The sequence below is a fragment of the Chiloscyllium plagiosum genome, chromosome 29 (genome assembly GCF_004010195.1).
Source record: "Chiloscyllium plagiosum isolate BGI_BamShark_2017 chromosome 29, ASM401019v2, whole genome shotgun sequence".
Lineage (NCBI taxonomy): Eukaryota > Metazoa > Chordata > Chondrichthyes > Orectolobiformes > Hemiscylliidae > Chiloscyllium > Chiloscyllium plagiosum.
Genome location: NC_057738.1, coordinates 5,471,690 through 5,489,861, shown reverse-complemented (window position 1 = coordinate 5,489,861; position 18,172 = coordinate 5,471,690). Strand labels below are relative to the sequence as shown.

The following is an 18,172-nucleotide window of genomic DNA, read 5'->3' as shown; positions in this document are numbered from 1 at the left end:
TCAGGAGGTCTGGCAGCAACGGTGGAGAGACGTTACACTTAACATTTCAGGCTAACTGACCCTTCCTCAGAACATGTTATGATTTCTCTCCATAGATGCTGCCAGACCTCCTGTGCTTTTCCAGCAATTTCTGTAGATTGTTTTGTTGATGCCTTATAATCAATCTCACCATATGACCAATTATGCAGAATTCTACGAGAATGAATGGGAAGTACAGAGATTAACAATTCAAATTAAAAACCTATCTTCTTTGAAACCTTTTTTAATAATGTGTACACAATTGATGAATACTAGATCTAACATGGCGTGATGTGGAACTTCTGTAGTATCCAGCATTTCTCACAGCAATAGCAAATATACAGCAAATAGCCAAACAGACCCTTTGGTCCAACTATTCTACACCAGCCATGTTCCCAAACTAAACTAATCCCATCAGCCTCTATTTAGCATATATCTCCCCAAACCTTTCCTGTCCATGTACTTATCCAAGTGTCTTTGAAATGCTGTAATTGTACCTGTATCCACCACTTCCTCTAGCAGTTCATTCCATACACTGTCTACTCTGTCTCAAAAATGTTGCCCCCGTGTCCTTTTTAGATCTTTCTTCCCTCATCTTAAAAATATGCCCCCTCATCTTGAAATCCCCCACTTAGGGAAACGATCTTTGCTATTCACTTTATCTATGCCCCTCATGATTTTATAAACCTCTATAAGCTCACTCCTCAACCTGCTATGCTCCAGTGAAAAGAGTCCCAGTCTATCCAGCCATTTTTGTAACTCAAACCTTCTATTCCCAGCAAATTCCTGGTAAATCTTTTCTGAATCCTCTCCAGTTTAATAATGTCCTTCCTACAACCAGAACTGTACTCAGTACTCCAGAAGAGGCCTCACCAACATCCTCTACATACATCAACATGACGTCCCATCCCCTGCACTCAAGGGTCTAGGCAATGAAGGCAAGCATGCTAAAAGCCTTCTTAACCACCCTATCTATATGTGACACAAATTTCAAAGAATTAATGAACCTGAACCCCTAGCTCTCTGTTCGACAACACTACCCAAGTCCCTACCATTAACTGTATAAGCCCTGCCCCAATTTGTTTTATCAAAAAGCAATGCCTTAATTTATCTAAATAAAACTCCATTTGTCACTCCTCAGCCAATTGACCCAATTGATCAAAATCTCTTTGTAATATTCGACAACCTTCTTCACTGTTCAGTACACCACCAATTTTGGTGTCATCTGCAAACTTACTAACCATGTCTCCTATATTCTCAACCGAATCATTTATATAAACAACAAAAGTGGACCCAGTATCAAATTCTGTGGAACATCACCGATTACAGACTTCCAGTCTGAGAAACAACTTCCCATCACCACCCTCTGTCTCCTATCTTAAAGCCAATCTTGCACCCAATTGGCAAGCGTGCACTGAATCCCACATCATCTAACTTTACCAATTAGTCTACCACTTCTTACTAGGTTTTCTTGTGTTTTCTCAACTTTGATACATGAGATATGAGAGAATGAATCTGTAACATGCCATTTTTCAATTACAACAGAAAGTTGCACAAACTTGGAAATTTGAGAGCTGATTTGAAGTATAAAAAGGATCAAAATATATTTTCATGCACAAATTATCTCCTAAAAGGTTGCGAATGCTGGATGAAATGTGAATTTCAAAATGGACATTGACAGATTTTATTTTGAGAAGAATACCAAAGAATAATGTAAGTGTAATGAGAAGCACAGATCAGTCATGATCTAACTGAATGGTAAAAGATATTTGACAGGATCTATAGATTACTCTTGTTCCAATTTTAAATGGTGTGAGGACATTAACCATAGAAGTAATCAATTGACCCAAACATCCTTTAAGATCAAGGTAAACACTTAAAGATGACACTCAGTGGAATGTTTACTTCTGAAGTGTTATACTAACTTAACAGGATTACATTTTTGCTGTTCTTTATGAACACTTTTCCCTGTTCATACTCTAACTTCTTTCAGCTTTTCTCATTGAAAAATGAACTTGCGGTCACCACAATGCTAGGTGATAACCTTTGTCTATGTTCTTCCCACACCACACTCAGTGATTTATTCCTCTCCAATCCCACTGTGATTAAGACTCTCATTATCACATCTTTCTATCTGGTCTCAGGACTTCCTCTTCTCCCGCTTCTTGGTAGTCCCACCTCTATGACTTGTCTCACCACATTTCATTTCTTCTCAATAAATCACCACACTATTTCAATCTCAACTCAGCTATTTTCTTTGAGGGCTCCAAATCTTCACTAATCCTGATAAGTCAAAAACTATGAACCAGCTTTTACTCCATACATGCAAACCTCTGCAACCACAAAGCTGAAAAGAATAAATATTTTTTAACAAGAGTTTCAATCTCACTGAGGTGGCTTCAGGCCAATCATTTATCATAATGTACTCTGACAACACTGTTTGTATGTTAGTAGCTGTCACAAATCGCATCACAGAAACTGAGATCTACAACATTCTAAAAGGAAAAAGTCATATATACTGTCCAAAATACTTGAAATAGAAGTAACTTCAAACAATTATTTCCCCAATTAACACAAATGTAAATAAACCCTTATGTGTCAAGTTATGATCTTTCCACTTCACCCAGTCCCAGGTGTATACATTTGATTGCTGTAGTTTTCTCATGTAGGTTTATTAATCTAAAACAAATTTCCAACATTATCAGAATGGAATGAATGAAATTGCCAAATAACCACCATATGTACTCGTGTATAAATCAATCTCTTGTATAAGTTGACCCCTTATTTTGGCCAAAAAGTCTTGTATTTTCCATATATCTCATAAGTCGACTCTACTATACCACATTACAAACCTCTTACAAAGGAAACAATGTTCCCTTTAATAAATCTATGAAATTTCAGAAAAATTATTCAGAAAGTATCTGCTTAATGAAGAAAATAAGTCAATGTTCGCATTAACCCATTTTAACAAAATTGCATTCATTCATTCCTATCGGTAACTCTATTCATTGCTCTTTGTTTACTATATCACATCTCTATTCATTCACGACTATTTACCATACTTGATTTACTACAGCATGTTTTAATTCATTCAGACTGGTACTAAGTCTATCGGTATTTATCAACTTTAAAACTGGCAAGTTACCACACTATCATATGAAATTAGTGGGAAATAGTTATTGTGGTAGAGCCTGGAAGGCTGTCCATTATCATCTCTAACTATGATGATACAACTTTATATTCCATCTATAATGGAATAAAACATGAGAAACTATTTGAAAGGAACATTATTGGGGGAAAAAATGACAGTTCTTCCCAGCCATGCCCACACTTGTTGTTGGGGGGTGGAAAACGAGAGTGAGGCACAGATTGAGACACCTCGTTCCCTTTCTGCTGGTTAAAGTGTTACCTGCTGGATGATGTGAGGCGGTCACAACTGCCACTCATTAATCAGCGGTTGAGTGAGCTGTTGTGTAACAGGGCCTTTCCTGTATTCCCCCTATGGCTACCCTCCCCCTCTCTTCTCCTCCTTCCCCTCCTCAATTTGGTGCGAGGCTATGAACCTCCAGTGCCTTCCATCAGCACAGCCCCGAGCAAGTGCACGGTGGGGAGGCAGTGCAGTCACCTGTCTCCAATGACATCACTGCCTCAGCTTGATTGGCAGCCACAAGCCAATCAGAGCTGTGGCCTGTGGGCAAGGAACCCGCCCACCCGAACGTCACAGAGTGATTGGAACTCCATGTACTGTATCAGAGAATGTAGCAAAATTTGTGTTCTTGACCCAGACCTGGCAGGAGGTTGGACAGTAGAAGGTTAGGATTCTGTAAGAATTTAGGATTCTTCTTTACCCGGGATTAGTTGTGCGATCAAATTGACATCTGATAATAATACAGTATTTCGAACTGCAGCATGAATTTCAGGCCCTTGAAAACAATACCTTGTATATAAGTCAACGCCCCTAACTTCATCTTAAAAAAAAAAGTCTGTCTTCAATATTCGACTGATACACAAGTGTATACGGTACTTATTAAAAATGAATTTCTTCATACATCTAACAAAAGATACCAGAAATATTAAGAGGCAAGTGTTTTCACCAAATTCATCAGACAAAATAACAAAAAAACTGACTTTATATGAAGGTTCCATAGAGGTACTGTGTTATAATCCTGGACAAGACTGCCAAATTTCATTGTGATCCAGTTTGGGACTAGTAATCTTTTCAGTTAAAATAAATATACTTTCTCAGCTGCAAAGAAATGCAGCTCTTGGGCATATTAGATCCCCATTCTCAGCTGCACTGAAGTTCCATTTTCTCTCTCAGCCAACTTCTTTTCAGCTGATAAGTGTGGCAAATCTTCTAAGTCCCAACCGCTGAGCAGTATAGACGTTACTAAAAGGGATACATTAGCTGCATGGAGCTTCTTTTCCTGCTCTTTACTTTGACGTGCTGTTCACCGAGTCTCAAATTATTTTTTGATGACCGTTTGAGATCCTCCAAATCTTACCCTTGTTACTAGATACACATACATGTTTCAAACAATGGAACATCTTGTGCCTCAAATGCCACAATTCTCCAGCTTATACAGTGCAAATAGGTACAAAGTAGATTTTATCATAAGTCATGAAATAATGTAAAACCTTGCCTTAAATAGCGAAATAATTTAAAAACTTGCCTCGCCTCTGTGCTATCTGCAAGTGTCCTGTAGATAGATATTGCTCCAGATCCTGTTGAAAGGCTTCTTCAAAAAATTTTTGCCGCTCTTTCAGTTTCAGCTGTTGTGTGTTCTCCATATCTCGCACCTTCTGAGCATGTTCACTGTCCAACTCAGCTGGAATAGAAAAATCAATCTTTGATATAAACTATATGAATCAGAATGAGAGCCCTAGTTACATAGATCTATCTTCAACCACATACAACCTGCAAGAATAAACAATGATGTAAAACAGGAGTTGCAACCCTGTGTGACTCATTCTCAAAGTTACTAGCAATAATCAAATAACAAACTGCTCTTAGATGTCCACAGGATTCTATATGGTCTAATACCTCCAGCTAATAGATCATGTTATGCTGCATTATATTTAGCAGAGAAGCACTATGCAATCCAGCACTATTTTTTTTACTGTCACTCAGGGCTTTTTGTGCGAACCTTAAGTACAAACCAACTACAAAAGCTAGTTCCCTCCCTATACAGCTTCAGTAAATGCTGGTGATGTGCATATGAAACCATTTTGCATCAAAATGAAATTTACAGTAAACCACAACTGTCTGATTATGTATGTGAATCATTGATTCAAAATTAAAAGGTGCTACAACAACGTAAGCTACATCAAAGCATATTTTTTCCAATTTACTACTTGCGTGAAGGAAGAAAGAACGTGTTGGCTGGAGAGTTCAATTAACCCATTCGCAAAAGAAATAATTTTGAAGTACAGTCTGTACTGCCATAACAAGTGTTTCTTCAACGTGAATTGGCTTTAACGTGATTCCGGCTGTGTTACTTTAAGTGGCACAGCTATTGTGCGATTTTCTTATAAAACGAAATCGCACAAGAACAGAACTATTACATTATATCAGAACTAATTGTAGATTGATCTGCCTAATTATAAAATGACAGCTCTATAGTTTGTAAAGAATGTCACTTTACTGTGCCTTTGTAAACAGAATTATAAAGAAAGTGAATGGACTGTGACATCAGAATTTGTAATTAATAGAGAGTTCTAGTTGATAAAATGCAGACTGGGATTGAACAGCCATGCTAATATTGTGTCTACTTTTATTTTCTCCAAATTCACTAGATGGATATAGTTTTATCTCTCAATAAGCATGGATTAAAACATCCAAATTTTCTGCAGCTGTTTTTACTCCAAGGCATAACTCACAATAAGAAATAATTGATCATGTAACTATGTCTGCTTCTGAAATTCTTTCATTTTTCTGGTCTTTCTGTACATTTTACATTCTTTTATGTGGACATATATTACAAGGTCTCAGGTCCTTTATTTTGCAGTAATATCTATTTCGACGCTTCCATGTTCGACTCATTATGTTTTTCTACCAACTGTTACCCCCTTCCCACATACTTCTTTACATTTTCAATATTTTCTTAGCCTATTTTTCTCTACCTCCACTTCCTTTTATATTACAATTGGTTTTCCTTTGTTGAGATTACACTGACGTGATACATTCATGCTGATCTGATTAACAATTAGTTGCTGCTGTTTGATCTGTCAAGGACCTTTGGCTGCCTCATTCCTTCCATACAGTTTACTCTCAAACCAGTGCTTTGTGAATTGGACCTTACATTCCAGTATCTTTTAGTGCAGATGCTGAGAAGACTGAAGTTGTTTTCAAATACAACTCAATCTCTTGCTCTAGTTACCATCTGAGGCTGAATCATGCTGTGTGTAACCTCTTGTCTTATTTGATAGTAATATGATCATCCAACCAAATTCCCTTTCCATCATTAAGACTGCCTAACTTCTGTTTTAAAACATTACTCAACTCACGCTGTCACTAACCAGTTGTGAATGGTATAATAGTTTTTTTTAACCTCTAGATTTGACTGTTTCACTGTCAGTAAACTAGAGATCATCCAGAATTCTGCTGTCTGTAACCTAACTTGTGTTAAGTCACATTCACTAACATCCTTGTGCTCATTGACTAAGGTTAACTTGCAATAAATATTGTCCAGCTCTTGTCTAAAGGGGGGACGTACTGGATTTGAAATGTTAACTTTGTTTCTCTCTCCACAGATGCTGCCAAACTTGCTGAGTTTCTCAAGCATCTACAATATTTTATCAGGTTAGCTTGCAGTCTGGCCACACTGATCGTCAAATGCTTATCCTTACTTTTAAATCCTTGGTAATCTTACCTCCCTTACCTTTGCAATCTCCTCTGGCGCCATAAGCCTTTGGGAGATTTACAAGTCTCTTCAAGTTTGGCCCTGGGTGCAACCCTGATTTTAATCACTCCACTCCAGGCGATTGTGTTTCAAAGATCTAGATCTTAAACTCTGGAATTTCCTCATTAAATTTTGCTGAATTTCTATACCGCTCTTTCCTCTTTCAGATACTCATTAAAAATGACCTCATCAACCAAGCTTATGACTAAGTGTCTTTTTTATGTGGGTCAATATCTAATTTTGCTAGAATTCTTCAAAATTCTTCAAGATGTTTTACTACATTGATGCTATATAAGCACAGTCCATTTCTTCTGACATTTGACTCACTAATATATTATCCGTTGCTGGGCATTCATAAAAATGATGTCCACATATTATAATAGCAACAAATACCTCATATCCACATCATTCAATTAGATCATAGTATTGAACTAACATTCAGCTATTTACCTACCGTAGCTCCATATCATAAGAACATCAGATTGAGGAGTTTGCGAGGCAGTTCCATGAGCTGGCTGTACCATTTGATAAAATCATGGCCAACCTTCTATATTGTTCCACTTTCATGTCCAATCTCCATAATTTCAGGATCTTTTAGTGTCCCTTCCAATCAACGTCATCTTTACTATGAAGCATTCACAGCCATTTAGGACAGAATATTTTAGAGCCACCACCCTCTGAGTGAAAACATTTCTTATCATTACAATAATCCAGTTTATGAGGTCTTTAACTTAAAATGATCTGTTTAAAGTCTGCCTGACAGCAAGCCTGAACACATTGACTGTTACAGCTTAAAGGTAGCCTAGATTGCTTAAGCTATAAGCAAGTGCAAGGTGTTTACAGTGGGAAATAACTATTATGATCTCAGCTGGTGTTATTAGTGGACTAGACAGATCCAGACTAAAATTTGGCTTGATCGATCATATTTCTTTTGGTTTTAATGAGGTGGTTTTTCACTGAAACATAAGCACACAATGCTGCAGATTTATTTTCAAGAATAAAACACAACTTTATCACGCAAATGTAAAGATAAAATAGAATAAGCCAAGCTATTTACATGAGACAGATTACAGATTTTAAAACACATTCCAATTAGTCCTACCAGGACTCTCCTTTCTAGTACTCTCACCAGAGAGAATTATCTTCTCTATTACATCTATAGGGTTTAATTTAATGGTAGCTTCAATTTCTGGTCTTGAGATTCTAATAAGCTCGAGTATTCACACAATGGAGCATAGACTTGTCTCACTTCAAAATAACTCCTCAAAGTTTTAACCAAACACTTCTGGTCTGGAACTTTCAAACTATTATCCTTCCACTGAGGCAACTTATTTCTTAGCAGTCTTACATATCCAGCTACAGCCAGGACTTCCACAAACAAAAACCAAAAAGGGTTTTCCGAACCATGGCACTGCCCCAAAACTTAAGAAAATAACAATTTCAGATGTTCCTAAGTCATCGAAGGCCTGTTTATCCTGTTTGTAAAACTTGGCCAATGAAAACTAAACCTAATTATTTTACAGAGATGACACTCTCCCATGCTGCTTTTAAAAGAAATCACATGGTTGCAGAAATACATTCAAGTTAATCATTAAACACCTTCTTACGCACCCAGATCTATAATCCCATGTGCCACTCTTTCTAAATTGAAACTCTAAAATAAGTTATATTAAAATTATATAATCTTCCACCTTACACCACACAACAGCAGAATATTTGTGTTAAGTGAATGGATCATAATCTCCGAAGTCCCAGAAAAATTGAGATTGTTGGTTTGTAAACTAGTGTGCTTTAAACTGTCCACTTGCTTCTGAGTTAAAAGAGAATTGGCATATCAAACATAGTTAAACCAGAATTTCAACTTGGATATAAGACCCATATAATTCATGTTACCATGGAGATTAGGTGTGAGAGGGGAAGCATTTCTGAGAAGTTCTTGAAAACTCAGATACAGTTTCATCATCAGGATCTAGGAGTGGGGTGGGCAGCTATTGGCAGCAAAATGATGTGGTTTGCTATGCAGGAACGTAAATGGGAGTTTAGTGAAAAATATCAGAAGTTAAAGGTTGGTTTGACATACATACAATGAAACAAAGAATTGTGGTAAGCCAGAGGACTGAGAAAGTTTTCAAAGTCAACACAAGATAACCAAAGAACTCCCATTGCCCAAAGATGTGCAAGCCAGGCCACATTAAATTGCACCATAGTGGCCAGGAATGTGCAGGCTGGTGAATTAGCCACAGTAAATGCAGGGATACAGGGACAGAATTAGGGGTATGGGATTACGAGAGATATTCTTTGGGGGTTAAGTGGGCCAAATGGCCTCTTGCTGCACTGCAGGGAATCTGTTAAGAATCCTTGGTCCTAATGTAACATCCAGTTAATAAAGGTAATGAGACAAAGAGAGAGTCACTATATGCTGTTCTGAACTAGAGGCAGCTCTGAAGAAAGTCACCAGATTTAAAAGTTAACTCTGTTATCTCTCCACAGATGCTGCAAAAGCTGCTGAGTTTCTCCAACAATTTCTGTATCCGATTTCAAGCATCCACAGTTCTTTGGATTTTTTTAAGCTATAAGCTAATGAGCTTAACATCTTTGATGGGAAAAAAAATTAAAGTTTATTGTAAGGAATGTAATAACAAAGCATTTAGAAATACATAATGAAGCAGAAATCAGCATGGCTTCATGGAAGGGAAACCATGCCTGACAAATTTGTTAGAATTCTTTGAGAAGGTAACAAGCAGGATAGATAAAGAGGAACCAGTAGACCAACATAGTTGGATTTCTAAAAAGTATTTGAAAAATTACTGCACATCAAGGCTATTTTAAAGAGCCCATGATGTGGTGTTGGCATATTAACATTAATACAGGATTGGCTAACGAATAGAAGACAGCTGGAAGAAAAGGGGATGCACTCAGAATGGCAACCTGTAACACAGGAATTAGTGCTAGGGGCTCAATTATTTACAGTATATAGTAATATGTTGGATGAAAAAAGTGAATGTATTATTTTCAAGCTTGTGGATGCTACAAAATAGGTGAGAAGGTAAGTAGTGAGGTTGACAGTGCACAGGGGCAATACAGACAGGTTCAGTGAGTGGGCAGATGGAGTGTAAGATTATTTAAATGGGGAAAGACTGCAGCAAGACACAGTAGAGAGAGGTTTGGGATATATGGGTGCACGAATCACAAAAAGCTATCATCCAAGTTCAGAGGATAATTTATATAAGATACACTGGCATTGCAGATCTTCCACAGAAAGATTACTAAGTTGATCCTGAGTATGGAAGGATTTTCTTATGAGGAGGGTTGAGTCGGTTGGGCCTAAACTCAATGAAGTTTAGAAGGATGAGGCGATCTTATTGAAACATAGAAGTTCTTAGGGGGCTTGACAGGGTAGCTGTGGAAAGGTTGTTTCCCCTTGTGGGACAATCTAGGATCAGAAGACACTTCTCAGAATCAAGGGTTTCCGATGTAGACAGAGGTGAGGAAGAATTTCTTCAGACAGTAGTGCATCTGTGGAATTTTTGTTAACCAGAGAGCTTTTGGATAGTAATGATCAATGGTTTTGAAGGCCTTGGAGAATTGCTGTAATGCATCTTGTAGAAAGAATACTGCTGCTACTAACCAGAGGTAAAAAGGCTGAATATTTATAGATCTGGTGCCAATGAAGCAGGCAGCTTTGTCATGGACTCTATGCACTAAAACACTTAAATCCCTCTCTGCATCTCAGAGTTCTGCAGCCATTCTCTATTTAAGTAATAGTCTCCTTTTTCATTCTTCCAGCCACCTTTTCCCACACATTTTGATTATTCCTGTTTTGACCCTCATCAATATTTTCTCAATTGAATTGCTTCCTTTAATATATTTAAATATTTATCCTGTTATAAAGTATATGTAACCAATGTATTATTAATAAAAGTTATGCTTAAAAGAGAATTTGTTTTTTTGCCAAGAAGTACACACATTACACGCAGGACTGACTATTTGTAAAGTGATCTTTTCCCCTAATGTGCTTACAATGGATGCCCAAACTTGTAGTGAAACAAAGTGACAGGACATTTGGTTCAAAAGATCCATGCAGCAGTGTTTATTGCGCACATGAGTCTTTGCCTATCCTCCATCTTAGCTCATCAACACATCTTTTTGTTTCTTTTTCCAGGTGTTAGCACTGCTGCCTCACAGCACCAGAGACCCAGTTTCGATTCCAGCCTTGGACGACTGACTGGGTGGAGTTTAAACATTCTCCCCATGTCTGTGTGGGTTTCCTTCAGGTGCTCTGGTTTCCTACCACAATCCAAAGACGTGCAGGTTAGGTGAATTGGCCAAGCTAAATCGCCCGTAGTGTTCAGGGATCTGTACGTTAGTTGCATTAGTCAGGGGAAATGTAGAATAATAGGGTAGGGTAATGGATCTGGGTGGATACTCTTTGGAGGGTCGGTGTAGACTTGTTGGGCCGAAGCGCCTGTTTCTACACTATTGGAATTCTAATTCTAATTCTAAGCTAGTCTCCCATTAACTGCATTTATGTTATTTGATTCAACTGCACCTTCAATGGGCGAGTTCTACTTTTAATTTGTGAATGAAATAATGGACAAAAACTCTTGGCTTTGCTGGTCACACTTTCAAGGGCTTCCAGTCAGAAACACCTAAAATCTAAACCAAAGAGAAGCCTGAAATGAAGAAGTGCAGATTTCCTGTCAATGGCTTAACTAAAACCTGGTACAAATTGGACTGACTATTCAATGGTAAAAGCACATTATTTAAGAAAAGTCAAACATTAAAACAGTTGCTCTTAGCATGCAAACCCTTCAATTATAGCAAACTATTTATTGAATATTGCAATGTTTTTACCTCAACCACCTTGACTAAAATACACCACTTCACCTGACATTTAAAAACATGGAGGAGTGGCTTCCATTGCTGTCGAATTGCAGTTTGAGAAAGTGAGTAAGCTGATTTATTTGGGCAGCCACTGATCCCGAGACACTACACGCGTACTGTCTCACACCCGCCCTCCTCGAACCAAAAAAAAAAAGACTCTGAGGTGTGTTGATAAGGTAAGGCTTTTCTATTTCTTCTGTATCACGTGATTGGTTAAAAATTTACTTTCTTTTTTAATTTACCTATTGATTGGTTATTTTAAAAAGACCATCGCAGAGAAGTATTAAAAATTGTTTAAGTCAAATTTGTATAAGCAATACAGTAAATATCTAAGTAGAGATGGCTGGGCAGGTGATGTGCTGTAGCAGTATGGTGATGTGGGAGCTGGCTGATCCCATTGTGAGCTGCAGTGACCACATCTACAGCAAGTGTTGGTTGCTGAAGGAACTCTGGCTCAGAGTTGATGATCTGGAATCTGAGCTTCAAACACTGCGACACATCCGGGAGGGGGAAGATTTACCTGGACACTTTGTTTCAGGAGGCAGTCACACCTGGTGGTTAAGTAATTCAAGTTCAGTCAGTGATCAGGGACAGCAAAGTGTGATTGCAAGTGAGGCCGGAAGGGGGATCCTGAGTTTAGGAGTGGAGGAGCCACAGCTTTTGACGTTATCCAACAGATAGGAGATACCTGCTCTCGGTGTAGATTAGGAAAAGGGCTGCAGGGAGAATGAGCCAACTGACCATGGTACAGAAGGCCATTCAAAAGGTGGGGTGGGGGAGCAAAAAGACAAGTAGTAGTTATAGGGAATTCTATAATTAGGGAGATAGATAGAATCCTGTGCAAGCTGGATTGGGAGTCCCGCATGGTGTGTTGCCTGCCCAGTGCCAGGGTGCAGGACATCTCTGACCGGCTTGAAAGGACATTGGAATGGGAGGATCCAATTATTGTGGTCCACGTTGGGACTAACAACATAGGCAATGTTTTGGGGTTATCAAGCACGAGGAATGAAATTAAGGAACAGGTCCTCGAGGGTTATAATCTCCAGATTACAGCCCGGAGCACATGCAAATAGGTTTATGGATAAGAAAATTAGTGAAGTAAACATATGGTTAAGGGAATGGTGTGGGAAAAAGGGGTTCCATTTCATGGGGCAGTGGCATCAGTTTTCAAATTGGGGGATCTATAGCAATGGGAATGTCTCCACCTGAACGGATCTGGAACTAGTGTTCTAGCGAAAAGGATAAATAGGGTGGTCACTTGTACTTTAAACTAGTGAGTCGGGGGGGAGGGGAAACGACAGGAAGTATGATGGTAAATTATAAGGTAAGCAGCAGTATGTGTGCACGAGGGTTTAAGTTCAAGGCAGACTATGAAAGAAATAAAAAAGAAGGATAACTCAGGAGATATTATTAGAGATGTTTGAAATTATGAGGGCAAGAAAGCTAGCATAAAGGCACTTTACCCGAGTGCTCGCAGCATTCATAACAAGGTTGATGAGTTAACAGCACAAATCATCGCAAATATTTAGTAGCCATTACAGAGACATATTTACAGGATGGTCACAACTGGGAGTTCAATATCCAGGAGTATCAGACTATTCATAAGGACAGCAGGAAGGTACTGGAGGTGGTGTAGCTCTAATATTCAAAGACAACACCAGGGTAGTGCTGAGAGATGATGTAAGTTCTATGAAAAATAAGTTTGAATCCATTTGGGTGGAAGTTAGAAATTCTAAGAAGAAAATGTCACTGATAAGCAAAGTCTATAGGCCACCAAATAATATCACCTTGGGGTGGGCAATAAACAAAGAAAAAACTATGCGTGTAAAAATGGTACGGCAATTATCATCAGGAATTTAATCTATATGTAGATTGGTCAAACCAGCTCAGTCAGGGTAGCCTTAAGGAAGAGTTTGTTGAGTGTATCTGTGATAGTTTTCTTGAACAGTATGTAATGGAACCAACGAGGGAGCAAGCTATCCCAGATCTGGTCCTGTGTAATGAGACAGGAATAATTAATGACCTCATAGTTAGGGATCCTCTTGAAAGGAGTGATCACAGGATGGCTGAATTTAGAATACAGATGGATAGTGTGAAGATAAAATCCAATACCAGGGCCCTGTGCTTAAACAAGGGAGACTACAATAGGACGAGGAAGGACTTGGTTAAAGTAGACTGGAAAATTTTTTTTATGATGAGACAGTTGATGAGCAGTGGAGGACTTTCAAAGCAATTTTTCAAAGTGCTCAGAGTAATTTCTGGCATCAACTTACTTTTTACCAGATCAGAGAAAAGCAAGAATAGATCTGATGGATTTCTTCAAAGCCTCACTGTGTTGAAGTTGAAAAGGAAACACATCTGCCGGTTTGCAAAGTAAGTAATTAACGTTTGTGTAGTAATTCATTTTCACCTGTAAGATATTGGTTTATATTGAGGTATTGTGGTGCATTTGGTAGTTTGGCTGCCTCAGCATCAGAAGCTCTAGGTTTGAATTCCAGGAATTAATGACCAAGGAAAGTGTGTATTCATAGTATGTCCAAAAGATTGATTATCAACATGGAAATCTTCCTGTCATGCCAATGGCAAATGTAGGAGTGGAAGAGACTTATCATCAGCCATGTGCTGGAATGAAATTTGGAGCATTCACTGTCATTGTGTAGCACTTGACTATAACATGCTTCTAAAAATGCATGTACCCACACAAACTTGAACTCCCTGAGTGAGTTATAACACACAAATACCAAATATCAGTTAACATGCCGGGGAGCTGATGAAATCCACTCTTCCAGTTCATGTGAGGAACAAGAGAATGGTGAGAGTGAGGGTAGGGCTGATCAGGGATAGTGGAGGGAACTTGTGCCTAGAGTCAGAGAAGGTAGGGGAGGTCCTTAACAAATACTTTGCTTCAGTATTCTGTAGAGAAGGGGACCTTGTTTATTGTGAGGACAGCATGAAACAGGCTGATATGCTCAAACTGGTTGGTGTTAAGAAGCAGGATGTGCTGGAAATTTTGAAAACATGAGGATAGATAAGTCTCCTGGACCAAACGGGATATACTAAAAGTTACTACGGGAAGCAAGAGAGGAGATTGCTGCATCTTTGGCAATGATCTTTGCATCTTCACTGTCCACTGGAGTAGCATCAGATGATTGGAGAGTGGCAAATGTTATTCCCTTGTTCAAGATAACCCTGAGAATTACAGACCAGTCAGTCTTAGGTCCGTGATGGGCAAATTATTGGAGAGGATTCTGAGAGACAGGGTTTATGATTATTTGGAAAAGCATAGCTTTATTAGAGATAGTCCACATGGCTTTGTGAGGGGCAGGTCATGCCTCACAAGCCTTACTGAATTCTTTGATGGCGTTGCAAAACATATTGATGAAGGTAGAGCAGAAGATGTGGTGTATATGGATTTTAGCAGGGCTCCCCATGGTGGGCTCATTCAGAAAGTAAGGAGGCATGGGATACAATGAAATTTGGCTGTCTGGATCCAGAAATGGCTAACCCATAGAAGACAGTAGTAAATATACAGTATTCAGCCCGGAGCTCAGTGACCAGTGGTGTTCTGCAGGGATCTGTTCTGGGACGTCTGCTCTTTGTGATTTTTATATATGACTTGAATAAGGAAGTGGAAGGGTGGATTAGTAAGTGGGTAGTATGGAGGGCTATTGTAAGTTCCAATGGGACATTTAAAGGATGCAGAGCTGGCTGATAAGTAGCAGCTGGAGTTCAACCTGGAAAAGTGTGAAGTGAATTATTTTGGAAGGTCGAATTTGAATGCAGATTACAGGGCTAAAGGCAGGATTCTTGGCAGTGTGGAGGAAAGAGGGATCTTGAGGTGCATGTGCATTGATCCCTCAAAGCTGCTACCAGGTTGATAGGGTTGTTAAGATGGCGTATGGTGTGTTGGGTTTCATTAGCAGGGGATTGAGTTTAAGAACTGCAAAGTTATGCTGCAGCTGTATAAAGCTCTGATTAGACCACAATTGGAATAACTTGTTCAGTTCTGGTCGCCTCATTATAGGCAGCTTTAGAGAGGGCACACAGGATATTTATCCAGGATGCTGCCTAGACTGGAGGGCATGCCTTATTAAGAAAGGTTTAGGAAGCCACGGCTTTCTCATTGGAGCAAAAAAGGATGAGAGGTGACTCGAGAGAGGTGTATAAGATGATGAGAGGAATGGATAGAGTGGATAGCCAGAGACTTTTTTCCAGGGTGGAAGTGGCTATCACGAGGTGACTGGAGGAAGGTGTAGGGAAGATGTCAGAGTTAGGTTCATTAAACTTGGTAGTGTGGATGAGCAGAGGGATCTTGGTGTCCATGTACACAGATCTTTGAAAGTTGCCACCCAGGTAAATAGTGCGGTGAAGGCGGCATATGGCGTACTGGCTTTTATTGGTAGAGGAATTGAGTTCCGGAGTCCTGAGGTCATGTTCCAGTTGTATAAGACTCTCGTGCGGCCACATCTGGAGTATTGTGTGCAGTTTTGGTCGCCATACTATAGGAAGGATGTGGAGGCACTGGAACGGGTGCAGAGGAGGTTTACCAGGATGTTGCCTGGTATGGTAGGAAGATCGTATGAGGAAAGGCTGATGCACTTGGGGTTGTTTTCATTGGAGAAAAGAAAGTTTAGGGGTGACTTGATAGAGGTGTACAAGATGATTAGGGGTTTAGATAGGGTCGACAGTGAGAATCTTTTTCCACGTATGGAGTCAGCTATTACAAGGGGGCATAGCTTTAAATTAAGGGGGGGTAGGTATAGGACAGATGTTAGGGGTAGGTTCTTTACTCAGCAAGTCGTGAGTTCATGGAATGCCCTGCCAGTAGCAGTGGTGGACTCTCCCTCATTATGGGCATTTAAGCGGGCATTGGATAGGCATATGGAGGATAGTGGGCTAATGTAGGTTAGGTGGGCTTGGATTGGCGCAACATCGAGGGCCAAAGGGCCTGTACTGCACTGTATTCTTCTATGTTCTACGTTCTATGTAAACAGAGCGATGGGTGCGTGGAATGCCCTGCCAGCAGTGGGAGTAGTCAGATACATTACGGACATTTAAGCGACTCTTGGATAGCCACATGGTTGATAGTAAAATGAAAGATATGTAAGTTAGTTTGACCTTCGAATAGGATAAAAGGTCAGCACAACTGTTCTATGTTCTATTGTACTTCTTTTCAGTCAAGGCATTGATTCCTATTGCCGAGGAATCTTGTGTTTTAGGAAATGAATTAATCATCTGGATAGATGTAGGACAATGATTTCATGAACTTTGATTCTGAACTCTGAAAATTTTATTAAGTTTTTTTATAAATTAAAGACTGCTGCCTAAATTGGAGTTATGTCTTTTAAAAAAAGCACAGATAAAAGTAGTAAAGGTAACATTTATTATTGACAGAATTATTGATGGCTACTTTATGTTCATACAAATTATATGCCAAATTTTGGGTAATAATATTGTAAATTATTTACATAAATGAACTAACCTGTATTTGTTCTAAATTTTTGAGAAGTTGAGAGTTTCGGATGTATGTAGTTTTACGTATCAGGTTGGAAAGTTACATCCTCATTTCATGTGGTATGCACTGCTCTTGGATCTTATCCATTTACGGAGCTGCCCTTAGCTGTTACTCTCCTTTTCACTCTCAGCATTTCTTTGTGTTTTTGAACTGTGCTTCTTTTCTGGATAGATTTTAGTATTCTGAAGGTTAAAGCTTGTCAACTCTCATTCAGTTTTATTTATTGCAATCTGAAGCACATGCATACTGAAATCTACTATCAGTACATAGTTGTTCTTTCTAATTTATATGTACTTCAGGCATGATTTTTTTGGATGGCTGAATTTCCTGCTCTCCAGCTGAAGAACCGTTGAGATTCTCTGCCTACCATGACAGTGCTACTACTAGTTAATCCTCCAAGGACTGTTGATTGGCTGTTCATGGCTGTCTTGCTCCTTACTTGGGTTTAAGTCCCTTCTTGGAGAGCTGCCAGACAATGGCCCCAGGAGCATCACGGAGAGTTTTGATGAAGAGGCTAAAAATTGGGAGGTTAAGGAGGGAACAGTTAAAGTGGAGAGGAATGCCAATATTGGTGGCAATCCCAATTTAGAAACCAGTCTCCATACATCTTCTTCCTGCTTGAAGTCCAAGCAGAGTCATGTAGTGCTTTCCCTCTTTCCCTGAAAATTAAGGCCAGCAGGATGCAGCCCTTAAATTGCTAATAAAATTTGTCCCTTTCTGGGCCTCATTTGGGTGAGGGCAGGTATATCTCGCTAAGCCTTTCCTGCCCTCACTTTATTAATCTGCAATTGTTGAGGGCTGGCAGCAGGGCCATCCAGGGAATGTTAACGCTCACCTCCCTTCTGCAAGCCCA

General features: G+C 39.2%; 1 protein-coding gene across 2 annotated transcripts in view; it reads right to left on the bottom strand.

Moving 5' to 3' along the window:
* dtnbp1a (dystrobrevin binding protein 1a) overlaps positions 1 to 18,172 on the bottom strand; it is a 193,299-nt gene that overhangs the window by 24,035 nt on the left and 151,092 nt on the right. For both annotated transcript variants that reach the window (XM_043719076.1, XM_043719077.1), the window contains one exon: positions 4,692 to 4,847. In XM_043719076.1, the coding sequence (XP_043575011.1) occupies positions 4,692 to 4,847 (156 nt within the window). The remainder of the gene's footprint in view (positions 1 to 4,691; positions 4,848 to 18,172) is intronic.